This window comes from Erythranthe guttata, chromosome 3, assembly GCF_056151865.1.
Source record: "Erythranthe guttata isolate IM_541 chromosome 3, IM_541, whole genome shotgun sequence".
NCBI classification, from domain to species: Eukaryota; Viridiplantae; Streptophyta; class Magnoliopsida; order Lamiales; family Phrymaceae; genus Erythranthe; species Erythranthe guttata.
In genome coordinates, this window is record NC_142535.1 from 5,975,263 (window position 1) to 5,988,330 (window position 13,068).

The 13,068-nt window shown below is 35.3% G+C and overlaps 3 protein-coding genes across 3 annotated transcripts; 2 read left to right on the forward strand and 1 right to left on the reverse strand.

The window, feature by feature from the left end:
• Positions 1-1,376: 1,376 nt before the first annotated feature.
• Positions 1,377-4,315, reverse strand: LOC148771630 (uncharacterized). The gene is made up of 4 exons (XM_088815152.1): positions 4,274-4,315; positions 3,941-4,032; positions 2,915-3,745; positions 1,377-2,736 (listed from the first exon to the last, which is right to left on the reverse strand). Exons 1-4 carry the CDS (start codon positions 4,313-4,315, stop codon positions 1,377-1,379), a joined length of 2,325 nt encoding a protein of 774 aa, XP_088671278.1.
• A 169-nt stretch (positions 4,316-4,484) lies between these two features.
• On the forward strand, positions 4,485-7,176 carry LOC105967924 (FBD-associated F-box protein At3g52670). The gene is made up of 4 exons (XM_012992512.2): positions 4,485-4,646; positions 5,312-6,168; positions 6,258-6,401; positions 6,978-7,176. The coding sequence occupies exons 1-2, from the start codon at positions 4,485-4,487 to the stop codon at positions 5,795-5,797; spliced, it is 648 nt and encodes a 215-aa protein (XP_012847966.2). The 3' UTR covers positions 5,798-6,168; positions 6,258-6,401; positions 6,978-7,176.
• Positions 6,040-7,262, forward strand: LOC148771631 (uncharacterized). The gene is made up of 3 exons (XM_088815153.1): positions 6,040-6,168; positions 6,258-6,401; positions 6,978-7,262. The coding sequence occupies exons 1-3, from the start codon at positions 6,040-6,042 to the stop codon at positions 7,260-7,262; spliced, it is 558 nt and encodes a 185-aa protein (XP_088671279.1).
• The last annotated feature ends 5,806 nt before the right edge of the window (positions 7,263-13,068 follow it).

Below are 13,068 nucleotides of genomic sequence, written 5' to 3' on the forward strand. Positions count from 1 at the left end.
AAAATATAATAAAAAAATGCAAAATAAATCCAAAATAAAAAAAATAAAAAAAAAATTGATTTTTTTTTGATTAGGCAGCATATTTATTTATAAGAAATTGGAAGCAGATTTTTAGGAATTAAATTATTGTTATGGAAATAGAGAAAAAGTGAACAATTGAGACAAATTATGCTAATTGACTTAAGGGCACTATTAGAAATACAATTTCTAGGAGTTATCGTAAAGAAAAATTTAAATGAAGGACATATCACCCTTTATTAGCTATATGAGGGTCCTCTTGCCAATTAAGAAAGACGGTGGGTGAGTAAACTGGCTGGCTGTGGAAGAATGATATACGGCCCAGTACGTCTGTGGGCTTAGGGTGAACAGGTCGAGCTTACGGGCCGGGCCAGAGAATAAACAGTACCTAAACCGAAGGACCCGGAAACACTTTGTTTATAAAAGAAAATGCTCTTACGGTTTAAAAATTGCTATTTACCGTTCAAAACAAAAAACACTTTATCTCTCTAAAACCCCTAAAACTCTCAAATTTCTCCAAAACCCCCCAATTCGAAAATTTTCAGAAAAAAAAAAAATTCGAAAAAAATCGAATTCAACCAATTTCATTGCTTGGGCTTGGATTTTTTCAGGTAATTTTGACTCCTACTTGTGTTATATGCATTGGGTAACTCGATTTTGCAACCAATTTCATGTTTAAAAGCCCTACAAATCGATTTGTAGGGCTTTTTTAATTTTCGGAAACCAGTTTTGAACGCCCATGTCGGGCGCCGGCCGCCTGAACATGGGCGTGTAATTTGTTGCTGGACGCCCGGTTTGGGCGTTTCCCGGGCGAACCGGCGCCCGGTCCAGGCGTCGGTTCGGCCGGGAAACGCCCAAACCGGGCGTTCGATATAATTTTTTTTTTTTTTTTCTGATTTTAAATAAATTTTTTTGTGGATTAAAATAAGTTAGTAAATTTAATATAATTTAGTTAATTAAATGTAATTAAAATAATTTTTATGTTTACAGGATGTCTAATTGGGTGAAAAAATTCGGACTGACGATCGGGATGCAGGACCCTCTCAGGGCGACATTCTCACCGCAGGCGTAGGAAGAGGGATACTTAGGTGTTCAGAACCTGATTTTCGTTTTTTAGGCAAAATTTATGTTTAATAAATTATGTTGTTCAGAACCTGATTTCCGTTTTTATTAATATTATTATTATTATTATTATTATTATTATTATTATTATTATTATTATTAGAACATAATATAATAATAATAATAACATACTAACATTCATTATAACATCATAACATAATAATAATAATAATAATAATAATAATAACAGACAATGTCAATAGTAATACATTCATTCCAATAAAAAAAAAACTAAATCAAACACTAGTTAGAATATCACACGCTTCACGTCGACTCCGCAACGCCTCTGGTAGATATGCAACACTATTATTGCTATACCTCGCCCACTGTCTATCAAACGGAGGAAGCGGACAATTGTCATTCATCTTCACATACACAAAGTGGCTTCCTGATTCAAGAAATAGTATAGTCATCTCGTAAGATAACTGTGAAACACCTTCGGGAGCCCAAAGTGGTAAATAAGTCTGATTGCCCAAACTGCTAGCCGACAAGACCAACGCGTTGTAATATGTTGCCACAACCACGCCCACGTCCGTGATAGTCATCCACTTCTTATATGGTGCTGGGGCGTTGTCCCAATAAGCGACACTCGCCAACACCCGATACACTGAATTACCACCACCGAAATAATCCTTGAACAACTCTTCGTGTCTTCTAATACAGCTATAAACATCCAATCTAACATCCATCCAATCATCCTCGTGGTTCTTCACTACACACGCGACGCTTCGATAACCACAATTACCATCCCCTTGAACGTCCGTCCACGTCACAACCTCCGGAACAAGGCAGAAATGAAGTTGTCGCATCCAAGGGGGTCGGGGAATTTGACCCATTGCGGGTCCACTCACGGTCGATGAACGACCACGGCCACGACTAGATCTCTCAGAAGATGAACCACGCCCTCTATTGCCTCGTGACCGTCCTCGTCCTCGTCCAGAATCTTCACCTTCTCCCGGATATAATGGAAACTCATGCCTTGACTGATCCCTTTGTGTAGAGTTATTCCGCGGTCTACCTCTCGGGCGGTCTAGTACTGGTGGCTCATTCATTGCCATAGCTCCGGGATGCATTCGTTCAAAAACAACATCTGTCACGTCCGTGATCTCAATTTCTGACCGCTCACGCAACTCATTCATTAACCCTTCTAGCCTGCCAATAGCCTGTGACCTGTGGTCGGGAACAGAACCAACACTTTCATCTAGGGAATCTCCGAAGCCCGAAATAAATGTCCTCCAAAAAATGTGGACATCCTCTGCGTAAAACACACCACGTCGTGCATTCACCTTTGCACGAATTTCATGTCTGCACGGGAGGCTAAGGCATTTCCTCATATAACAGACGCAACCGTCTATGTCTTCATCCTTCTCATCGTCGAACATGAACAGAGTGTTATGTGTTACAATTCCACTGGACAATATTTTAAATACGGGCACATTGATCGTCTGGGCCCGAATCCTCTTTGACTTTGCAAATTCGGCTAGTATCTCGTTAAATTGATCTTTCATCTGTGAGTGATACTGTGCCCAAAATGTGTCAAAGCCACCCGTGGACGAATCCAACCATCTCTTCAATGCTCTATGGTTGCTCTCCACCCTAATATGTTTAGAATATGATATGTTTCAATAAACAACATGACAGTAAGTTAAGTATATATATTTAACCACTTATAAATAAATACCTGCTTGTCGATGTATTACCCAAATGAAAAACTAGATCCGTCCATGCTTTTACAAATTTCTCTTTGTATACGAGTCAAGTGCCTTGGAGATACTCAATCAACTCTGGATAATTCGCGTACTCGTCCATCAAAGTTGTGTAATTCCTGGCGAAATCTTTTTCAGACACTGATTTTACCAAAGTTTGCCACATACCAAGTACAAAAGCCGTGCCACGACGCCTACTATTGCCGAGACATCTTGAAGCACGACGCCCCACATTCATGTTAATGTGCCAAAGACATAAGAGATGAGGTACGGTCGGAAATACATTCTCTAGCGCCTTTATGAGCCCTAACTCTCGATCAGTCACGATGGCACTAGGTAGAGTCTGAGGGGGGAAAAGTCTCTTCAGCTTTTGCAAAACCCATGTGTAATGGTCTTCATTTTCATGGCGCAAAAATGCGACTGCAACAGTAAATTTTTTCCCGACAGGAGTAACACCAACAATCTCCAACAAAGGCAATTTGTACTGATTGGTTTTGTAAGTACTGTCAAGTAGTATAACGTACGGAAACTTACTTAACAATTCGACAGATTGAGGGTGAGCCCACATCAAATCAATAACTGCATGTGTTGTTTCATCAGTACGGAACCACTTGTAATAGTTATGCTCCTCAAGTAACCCAATCAAATGTTGCATCACTGTACGGTCACCCCTAGATAGTCTTTTCAATTTCGCCTTCTCATTGTATACTTGTTTCGAATAAGCATCGAGACCCAAACCATTTTGTCTCAAGTTAGCCAAAATCTTCTTGGGCGGCACATGACTTTGTGACAGATCACTACTAATCTTCGCCTCCTCTTGAGACAATGCACTCATCCCATGCCCGGACATGTATATCGGAAAATGATTATGCTTCCCGTATACTACTCTGACCTCCCATCTATCATCCCACCGTAGCTCTCCGACAATTTGAAAACCACAGTTTCTTTTTTTGCTACCGGTCCTTCTCGGGCGCGCGTCAGGGTTAGTTGAGGGACATTCTCGTTTCTCCCCGTATAGGTCACAAGTCAGAAAAATCTTTTTTTTTGGACAACTTTTTTTTACTATTTTCACAAAAAGACCTTTTGCAACGAACCTCGCCCAAACCACTACCTCATCCTTCGAGTCAAACAACTGAGTAGTGGTAAAATAATCGGTATGATCAACTTCAATTGTAGACGTATCGTCCTGATAAAAACGTAAAAAAATGATTAAAAAAAAGAAGTTTAAAAGCCAAAAGCCCAACTCGGGCGCCCAACGGTGCAGTGCACGCCCATGTTGGGCGTACAGTTGGCCTACAAACGCCCGTAATGGGCGTGTAACAGCCAACTGCACGCCCAACATGGGCGTGCACTGCACTGTCGGGCGCCCGAGATGGGCTTTTGAATGTTTAGCCCATTTTTTTAGATCGAAAAGACGGAATTTTTACCTCGTTATGTCCGCTATCCAGATCTTCATCCGATGAACTCATTTATGTTCGTATATCACCCAATAAGAATGATTTGTGATGAAATCGCCTTGAGAGCGTTTTTTTTCAGAGAGAGAAAGAGAGAGAGTCTTTGAACGGTAAATAGCAATTTTCAAACCGTAAAAAGCAAATCCCTTTATAAATCACATTCTTCGTCAAAACTCAAAGCTATATGAAACTGAATCTCCAAACGCTAGGGTTGGTTGCCGATTCAATCTACGAGTTCACTGCTTCAAGGCAACGCATTATGAATTCCTCCAGGTTTATGTCGATTGATTCATGCCCGATGTGTAGGAAGCGGATCAGAATTGATTCCAAGCGACAAGCCAACGAGGTGAGATTTCAACAAAGATTAGGCAATGTTTGGAAGCGTTTTGGATCTTTTTTTGATTGTTGAACTGATTCCAAGCTTCAAACCAACCAAGGAGGGTGAGATTTCATCAAAAGATCGATTTTTTTTATATGTATAATACGATAGGCCCTTTTCTTTTTTTCCTTCCAGTTTTCTGTTGTGTTTCCTGACATAAAAATATGTATATAGGGATTGAAACCCTAACTGTGTTTGCTGATATGATTATTCAATATGCGGTTCTAGTTCTTATCCCCTTCAATTTGCAAATATAAATCAAATTTTATGGGGATTGTGGTAATCAATTTGCTGATATGATTATTCAATCTACGGTTCGAGTCTTTTTATATGTACAATATAAAGTCTTTTTTTTTTCCGTTCCAGTTTTTTTTATCATGCTATTTGTTGTGTTTCCCGACATAAAATCCATGTTTTTTGACTAGTTTGATATACACTATAACCTCGATAAATTGATAACCTCGATTAAATAATAGTTTCTCTCAGTCCCGACTCGGTGAAAACGTGTTAAATTATTAACTTGATAATTTAATAATTCGCTAGCCCCGACTATAGTAATTTATAGAGGTTTCGCTGTACTTCGGCTAATTAAGACATACATTTTGGCCTTTTCTAATCTTACTATTTGACAGTTTTGTGCTAAGAAGAGATACATTGGGTATAATAAAGATGATCGGATAAGTGAATTGCCTGACGACATTGTTGTACATATCCTATCTTTCCTGACGGTGGAGGAAGCTGCACGCACAAGTGTTCTTTCGTCTCGTTGGATCAACTTGTGGGAATACACCACTCGTCTCAAACTAGATGGAGATGAAGGATTAGCCAAGCTTCGTAGACAGTACATGTTTCGTCTCAAATTAATTGAGAGTGAGGAACGCAAGTACGTGAGGCGGGTGAACCGTGTCCTCCAATCACACAAAGCCCTCACCTTAAAAGAATTCAGAATCCGTTTCGCTTTACAAATAACATACCACGCGTCAATCACCGGTGGCTTCAATTTGCGTTTTCCAGACAAGTTGAGAGGTTGGAGTTTGACCTTCAAGATGACGATAATTATTATTTCCCCGAAGAGCTCGTTTCTGCTTCAGTCAACTTTAAGTCCCTCAGATCATTGATCTTTACGAATGTTCACGTGAGTAAGGGACCTATTGAGTTCTTTTTACGTAACTGTCCTTTACTCGAGAAATTGATTGTCTGTTACTCCGCCAATTTGTCGAATCTTCAAGTTTGTGGTTCTTCCCTCACGTTAAAACACTTGGAGATAGTCTATTGCAATCATTTGAATCCGCTTACAGTTTCTGCTCCGAGTCTTACTTATTTAAAGGCTGCGACATATGATCGATTAGTGCTTGAGAATATGCCGAGGCTAGTTGAGGTAGATGTTAATCGTACATATGATGATGTTTCCTTGAGAGGTTTATGTTCTGCATTGTCTTGCTGTTCACGATTGGAGACTCTTCGTTTGACTCTGCTGCGTAAAGAAAAGGTTAGACTACTAACAGCAAACATATTTTCTCTCCGTCGGTGTATAGGTTTTTTGTTTACTAACTAATTGATTATTGGCTGATTTTGCAGGAACATAATGAGCTATCCAAGCTTCCTCAACTGCATAAACTAAAGACGTTGGTCGTAACATATTTGTTAGTTGGTTCTGAAACTCTTACTAGACTGGCTGATTTGATAAGGGCATCCCCTTGCTTAAAGGAACTTGTTGTAGAGGTAGGTCTTCTTATAACATATTGACACCCTACAAAAGCATCATAAATAATACTTGCTTATATATATATATATATATATATATATATATATATATATATATATATATATATATATGGGTAAATTACACATACAACCCTGATGTATACTAAAATAACTTTAAGGTCCATGTGGTATTGGGAATTACAACCACACTCCTGAAACCTTAACAAATAATGCATTGGATAAGTTATTTCTTTTGGGTTCTAACAGACTATTAGTTTCAGAAATAAGTGGAGACAAGATAGAGCTAGAGGGTGACATGGCTCCCAACATTTCTTAAATCCTTATTATTTTATATAAAATCTATAAATTTTAGTCTATGGTAGCATTAACGGCCTCGGGAAAACAAATATAGTGCATATTGGTCGCCAGGATATGAAATCTTGGTTCCGGTAATTGTTTTAGGGGTGTGGTTGTAATTTCCAATACCACATAGACCTTAAAGTTATTTTAGCATACCTCAGGGTTGTAGGTGTAATTTATATAGGAAGTAGATTTTTTAAGAGAAGAAGTTGCTAATTATCTTGGGTTGTGCAGTGTGAGTGGGGGCGTTTTCGGAGGAAAGATAGTGAATTGAAGGATGCTGCTATAAATCCGCACCACCACCTTAAAGTCGTCAAGTTTTCTGGATATCGTTGTCAGACGAGCGATCTTGAATTCATCCACTACATTTTGCTGAATTGTCTTGTGCTCGACAAATTGATAATCAAACCCTTTGCTTCTAAGAATGATACGATAGACATGGAACAAACTGCAAGAACGAACGCAAAGCATCAGCTTGAATCACGAGTGCCTCCGCACATTGAACTGATTATTCTCTAAGTTATTAGGATAAAATTAACTATACCCCCCTTATTTCAAACTTCTATAAGTAGGAGTCCAATCTATTAGAGTAATATAGCTATAGGCCCTTTGACTAAAAAAATCAATTAAATCAAATAAAATCAATATGCATATGGACATAAACACCCTTAAACAATAAATTATTTATTTATGGAAGTCTTTAATGATGAAAATTGTGAGAATAAATTTCATATATCACGCCATAAGATTTGGAAGGGAGTTATGAACGTGGTTGAAAGAAAAACTCATCCTGGAAGGGAGTTTATGAAACGTGGTTGGTTCATGTTTGACAACACTCTTATTTTGTTTCGCTAAATCTCTCGTTTAGATTTCGAGATTGAAATTCGAATTTAGACTTTCGATTCAATTTGATGGGCATTAAATTATTTTTTGTGATTTTTTTAGGGTTGATGGTGCTAGATTGAAGGAGAAGATGACCACACAGAATGTGATTGAACCCGATTCACATATTTAGTTTTTTTGTGTGCAAATCTAAACGAGTACAAAATGGCTCGCTCGTTCTCCGCCGCTAAATTCATTCCCTCTTTCATCGCCAGAGCAGTTCCGTATCTAGAGACTCAAGGACATCGACTAAATCTGATTATCTTGAGACGAAAATCGTATTTGTTGTTTGCTATTTTTTTTACACTTTGTCGTTATATATTTAATTTTTGTTGTTAGTATGGTATTGTTTGCACTTTGTTTTTTATTCTTGCAGTTTAAGTTTTTTTTTTTCATACTTGATTGTCACTGTTAGTATCTGTTCTGTAAATATCAAACTTTAAACATCCATTCATAATAAATACAAACATCAAACAACAAAACATCATTTTATAATGTCCATATCGAACAACAAACATCAATTTTTTTTTTCATTTATTTATGTCGATTTGCACATTTTTCGATGTTAGTGGATTTTTGTTTTGCGTTTTGCTGTTTTTAGCAGACTATATTTTAGACTATGATGTTATATATTTTTTTTGAGTTGTTGGCATGGTATTGTTTGCACTTTTGATTTTTATGTTTGCAGTTTGCATAAGATGTGTTTGTTGCTCGGATATATTTGTGCATGTTGATGTGATATATGATGTAATTTTTTGGTATAATATTATCTACACTTTTGACGCCATATATTTGTTTTTGCAGTTGGTATTGTATTATTTGAACTTTGTCTTTTCTTTTTGCAGTTTGCATATAAATTACAATAGCAAAATGCAAACTATAACAGCGAATGAAGACTAAAGCCCTGTGAGAATTTTGTTGCATCAACGTATAGTATAACAAAAATCGACTAAAGCCCTGTGACATTTTGCCTGTTTTATTAACAATTTACTGAATTTATAAGAAATTATGAATTGGCAAGTATCTACCAATACACAAAATAACTGCATGAATTTAGAATATATTAGAAAATAGTTTATATCAAAATCCAACAAAAATATAATGCCACAAATAAAAAAGAAGTTCTGCTTAACAAAAGTAAATGTCATAAAAAAATTCTAATTAAACTCAACGGTATCCTCGTCGTTCAAGAACTGATAATTAAAAGTTTATCGAGTGCGATAATCCAACTTGCCGCAGTTTTTCTCACTAATGGTTGTTGCATGCACAACTGCCTTGCCATATACAAGACAAAAATCCCACAATCAATCAAATCTGGTTTTTGTTGAGGCGATGTCGAAACATAATATGGTTTTGTGCTACCGTGCAAATAGATTTGGCTTGATTCGTCGTTGCTTTCCTCTTTTTGAAGAGGCAAATGATCCATCTACTTTCCTTTTCCCCTTCGTCAAATCAACTGTTCAATTGAAAAAAAAAATTATTCCACAACCATGTTGGTACCTATAATCCATGTACATCAATTGCACATAACAATATGCAAGGTTCATTTGGTAACATCAAATGCAAATTGTAATTTTGAAACAATAAAATGCAACCGAAATTGTCTCTATTTTGACACTCTCTCCTTTCTCTCTCCTCTTTCTCACCTTATGTCTCTATTCTTTTTCCACTCCTTCAAACAAACCGCCGGAATTGTCCCGAATCAATCGAAATCGAAGATAAATTTTACACAAAATTCATCCTCTTGTCTTGTATATTAAGCAACGGAAAAGAAATAAAAACTTGGCAACTTTGGCGAGTTCGATTAGATCTAGCAGAACTCAATACATTGAGTTCGGCTAGATCTTGCCAAACTCGCTATTTTTTTGGAGTTCAACTTGATCTAGCCGAACTCAATGTGTTCGGCTAGATCTAGCTGAATTCGCTATTTTTTTGGAGTTCAACTAGAACTAGCCGAACACAAAATTGAACTTCAGTAGTTCGTCTACAGAAAGTTGAACTCAACCCTTCTTGTCTGACTTGCTTTGGTTGAATTGATCTGTTATATTTATTTTTTTCTAAAATTTAGTAATTAATTATTCGAGATATTTTATAAATTAAAAAAAACAATTAGTTGAACTCATTCCCTTGAAATTAATAGTTCGTTTATTCGAGAAAAAAAATTAGAAATTAATAATTCGGTTATTCGAAATATTTAAAAGGGGTTTTTGTGCATATGTCCCTAACCAAACATCTTTATTATTCTAGGTTTATGGGCTATATCTCTTTCACCAATAAGCCCATCCCTTTAATATTTATTAGAAATAAAGGAAACATTCGTGTTTATGACAATATTACCCAACCCTTTATACCAAATTCTTAATTGTCATCCCAATTTAATCAATTTTGTCCACAAAAATTCAATTTTAACCACAAAAATCCAATTATGACTTTTTTTTTTAATTATTTTTTTTGCCGCCGGATTCCGGCTTTGACTTTTCAATTTTTTTTGGCCTGTTTTTTTCGCCGCCGGATACCAGCGATGATTCTTTTTAGATTTTTTTTTTTTTTTTTTTTTTTTTTTACGTCTGTCGCTAAACATTGACCGTAATTGTGTTGTCACTGACAGTAAATTAACGTAATTATACTATCAATGACAGTTAATTAACGTAATTGTACTGCCGTTGACAATACATTTATGTAATTGTTCTGCCGTTGACAGTAAATTAACATAATATTATTATTTTTTATTTTCTGTTATTTATTTTTATTTTGTTTGATTTGTTGACAAGTCAACGTAATTATATTACAGTCGTCGTTGATTACAAAATATCTGTAAACACAATAATATTACTGTCAAGACGATGATAAATAATTACTGGAATAACCTACGAAGAAATATATATTGTAAAATAAATCACTACACATATGATATTCAAGACGATGATAAATAATTACTGGAATAACCTAAGAAGAAATATATATTGTAAAATAAATATGATAGTTTATGTATATCAATATTAAATAAAATCACATTCTACTATTTCAATATATTTAATATATACATAAATTAATAGAGACGTGCAACGCACGTCACACCTTTCTAGTTTAAGAAGATCGCCCGTCTGCAGTCACAATTGTTGAGCAATTGAAGGTTGTTTGGATGCATAAAAGGATTTATGGGTTTGGTGGCACTGTAATTGTATTCAAACAGGTTCCAAACAGTGAAGAGCTAATGAGGGAAGGGACCCGCCTACATCTTCGTCCTGTGTTGATGAATTCGGTCTTCCGCAATACTGATGCAAATATCGATTCACATAGACAGAGGTTGACTGCCGCCTTTCCTCCGTGAGCAGGTCAGAGACCATTTATTTTATTTTATTTTATTTTATTTTTTATTTTATCCCAAATGTAATATATTTAATTGAAAATCTTGGATCTACTTGGGACATGTATATAATGTTATGAAATGGCAGTTTCTTAACTTTGATTATTTCTAGGTGGTTTCTTCCATTTTATGTATGGACGAAAATGTCCCGTAAAATAATTAAAACTTCAAGGTCAATTAAGGAAAATAGATAATAATTAAATAGTTCATTAATGCATATTAAATACAATAATTAATAATATCCGATTCATTAAAAAATTGTAACCACAACAGCTTAAATCGATCGATAATCGTTGGTTGAACCAACACTCAATTTGTGAAATTTCATTTTAGAATCATAATCAAACTCTTAACTTGGGTTGGTTAATGGTCTTGTATTTTTGAATTGCGAAGCTCGGTCGATTCTGACTCGTGAACTGTTGGTTCACGACAATGATCTTGTCTCCATCCAATTTTTCATTTATGTTTAATTTTTCATTAATATTTATTTGTCATTTGTTCTAAAAATAAAAAAAATATAATAAACAATTAAGAGTAAATGAGACAACTCGAAATGAAAGTAATCACAAGATCGAAAAGGTTCTAATTAAAAAGAAAAAAAAAATCACTACACATATGATATTCAAGACGATGATAAATAATTACTGGAATAACCTAAGAAGAAATATATATTGTAAAATAAATATGATAGTTTATGTATATCAATATTAAATAAAATCACATTCTACTATTTCAATATATTTAATATATACATAAATTAATAGAGACGTGCAACGCACGTCACACCTTTCTAGTTTAAGAAGATCGCCCGTCTGCAGTCATAATTGTTGAGCAATTGAAGGTTGTTTGGATGCATAAACGGATTTATGGGTTTGGTGGCACTGTAATTGTATTCAAACAGGTTCCAAACAGTGAAGAGCTAATGAGGGAGGGGACACGCCTACATCTTCGTCCTGTGTTGATGAATTCGGTCTTCCGCAATACTGATGCAAATATCGATTCACATAGATAGAGGTTGACTGCCGCCTTTCCTCCGTGAGCAGGTCAGAGACCATTTATTTTATTTTATTTTATTTTTTATTTTATCCCAAATGTAATATATTTAATTGAAAATCTTGGATCTACTTGGCACATGTATATAATGTTATGAAATGGCAGTTTCTTAACTTTGATTATTTCTAGGTGGTTTCTTCCATTTTATGTATGGACGAAAATGTCCCGTAAAATAATTAAAACTTCAAGGTCAATTAAGGAAAATAGATAATAATTAAATAGTTCATTAATGCATATTAAATACAATAATTAATAATATTCGATTCATTAAAAAATTGTAACCACAACAGCTTAAATCGATCGATAATCGTTGGTTGAACCAACACTCAATTTGTGAAATTTCATTTTAGAATCATAATCAAACTCTTAACTTGGGTTGGTTAATGGTCTTGTATTTTTGAATTGCGAAGCTCGGTCGATTCTGACTCGTGAACTGTTGGTTCACGACAATGATCATGTCTCCATCCAATTTTTCATTTATGTTTAATTTTTCATTAATATTTATTTGTCATTTGTTCTAAAAATAAAAAAAATATAATAAACAATTAAGAGTAAATGAGACAACTCGAAATGAAAGTAATCACAAGATCGAAAAGGTTCTAATTAAAAAGAAAAAAAAAATCACTACACATATGATATTCAAAACGATGATAAATAATTACTGGAATAACCTAAGAAGAAATATATATTGTAAAATAAATATGATAGTTTATGTATATCAATATTAAATAAAATCACATTCTACTATTTCAATATATTTAATATATACATAAATTAATAGAGACGTGCAACGCACGTCACACCTTTCTAGTTTAAGAAGATCGCCCGTCTGCAGTCACAATTGTTGAGCAATTGAAGGTTGTTTGGATGCATAAACGGATTTATGGGTTTGGTGGCACTGTAATTGTATTCAAACAGGTTCCAAACAGTGAAGAGCTAATGAGGGAGGGGACACGCCTACATCTTCGTCCTGTGTTGATGAATTCGGTCTTCCGCAATACTGATGCAAATATCGATTCACAT

Coding starts and splice junctions, on each gene's coding strand:
- LOC148771630 (XM_088815152.1), bottom strand. CDS start 4,315: ATGAGTTCATCGGATGAAGATCTGGATAGCGGACATAACGAG. Junction 3,746..3,940: donor GAGGTAGTGGTTTGGGCGAG/GTTCGTTGCAAA, acceptor GTGGGATGATAG/ATGGGAGGTCAGAGTAGTAT. Junction 2,737..2,914: donor AATTATCCAGAGTTGATTGA/GTATCTCCAAGG, acceptor TAAACATATTAG/GGTGGAGAGCAACCATAGAG.
- LOC148771631 (XM_088815153.1), top strand. CDS start 6,040: ATGCCGAGGCTAGTTGAGGTAGATGTTAATCGTACATATGATGATGTT. Junction 6,169..6,257: donor CTCTGCTGCGTAAAGAAAAG/GTTAGACTACTA, acceptor CTGATTTTGCAG/GAACATAATGAGCTATCCAA. Junction 6,402..6,977: donor TAAAGGAACTTGTTGTAGAG/GTAGGTCTTCTT, acceptor TGGGTTGTGCAG/TGTGAGTGGGGGCGTTTTCG.
- LOC105967924 (XM_012992512.2), top strand. CDS start 4,485: ATGAAACTGAATCTCCAAACGCTAGGGTTGGTTGCCGATTCAATCTAC. Junction 4,647..5,311: donor CCAAGCGACAAGCCAACGAG/GTGAGATTTCAA, acceptor ACTATTTGACAG/TTTTGTGCTAAGAAGAGATA.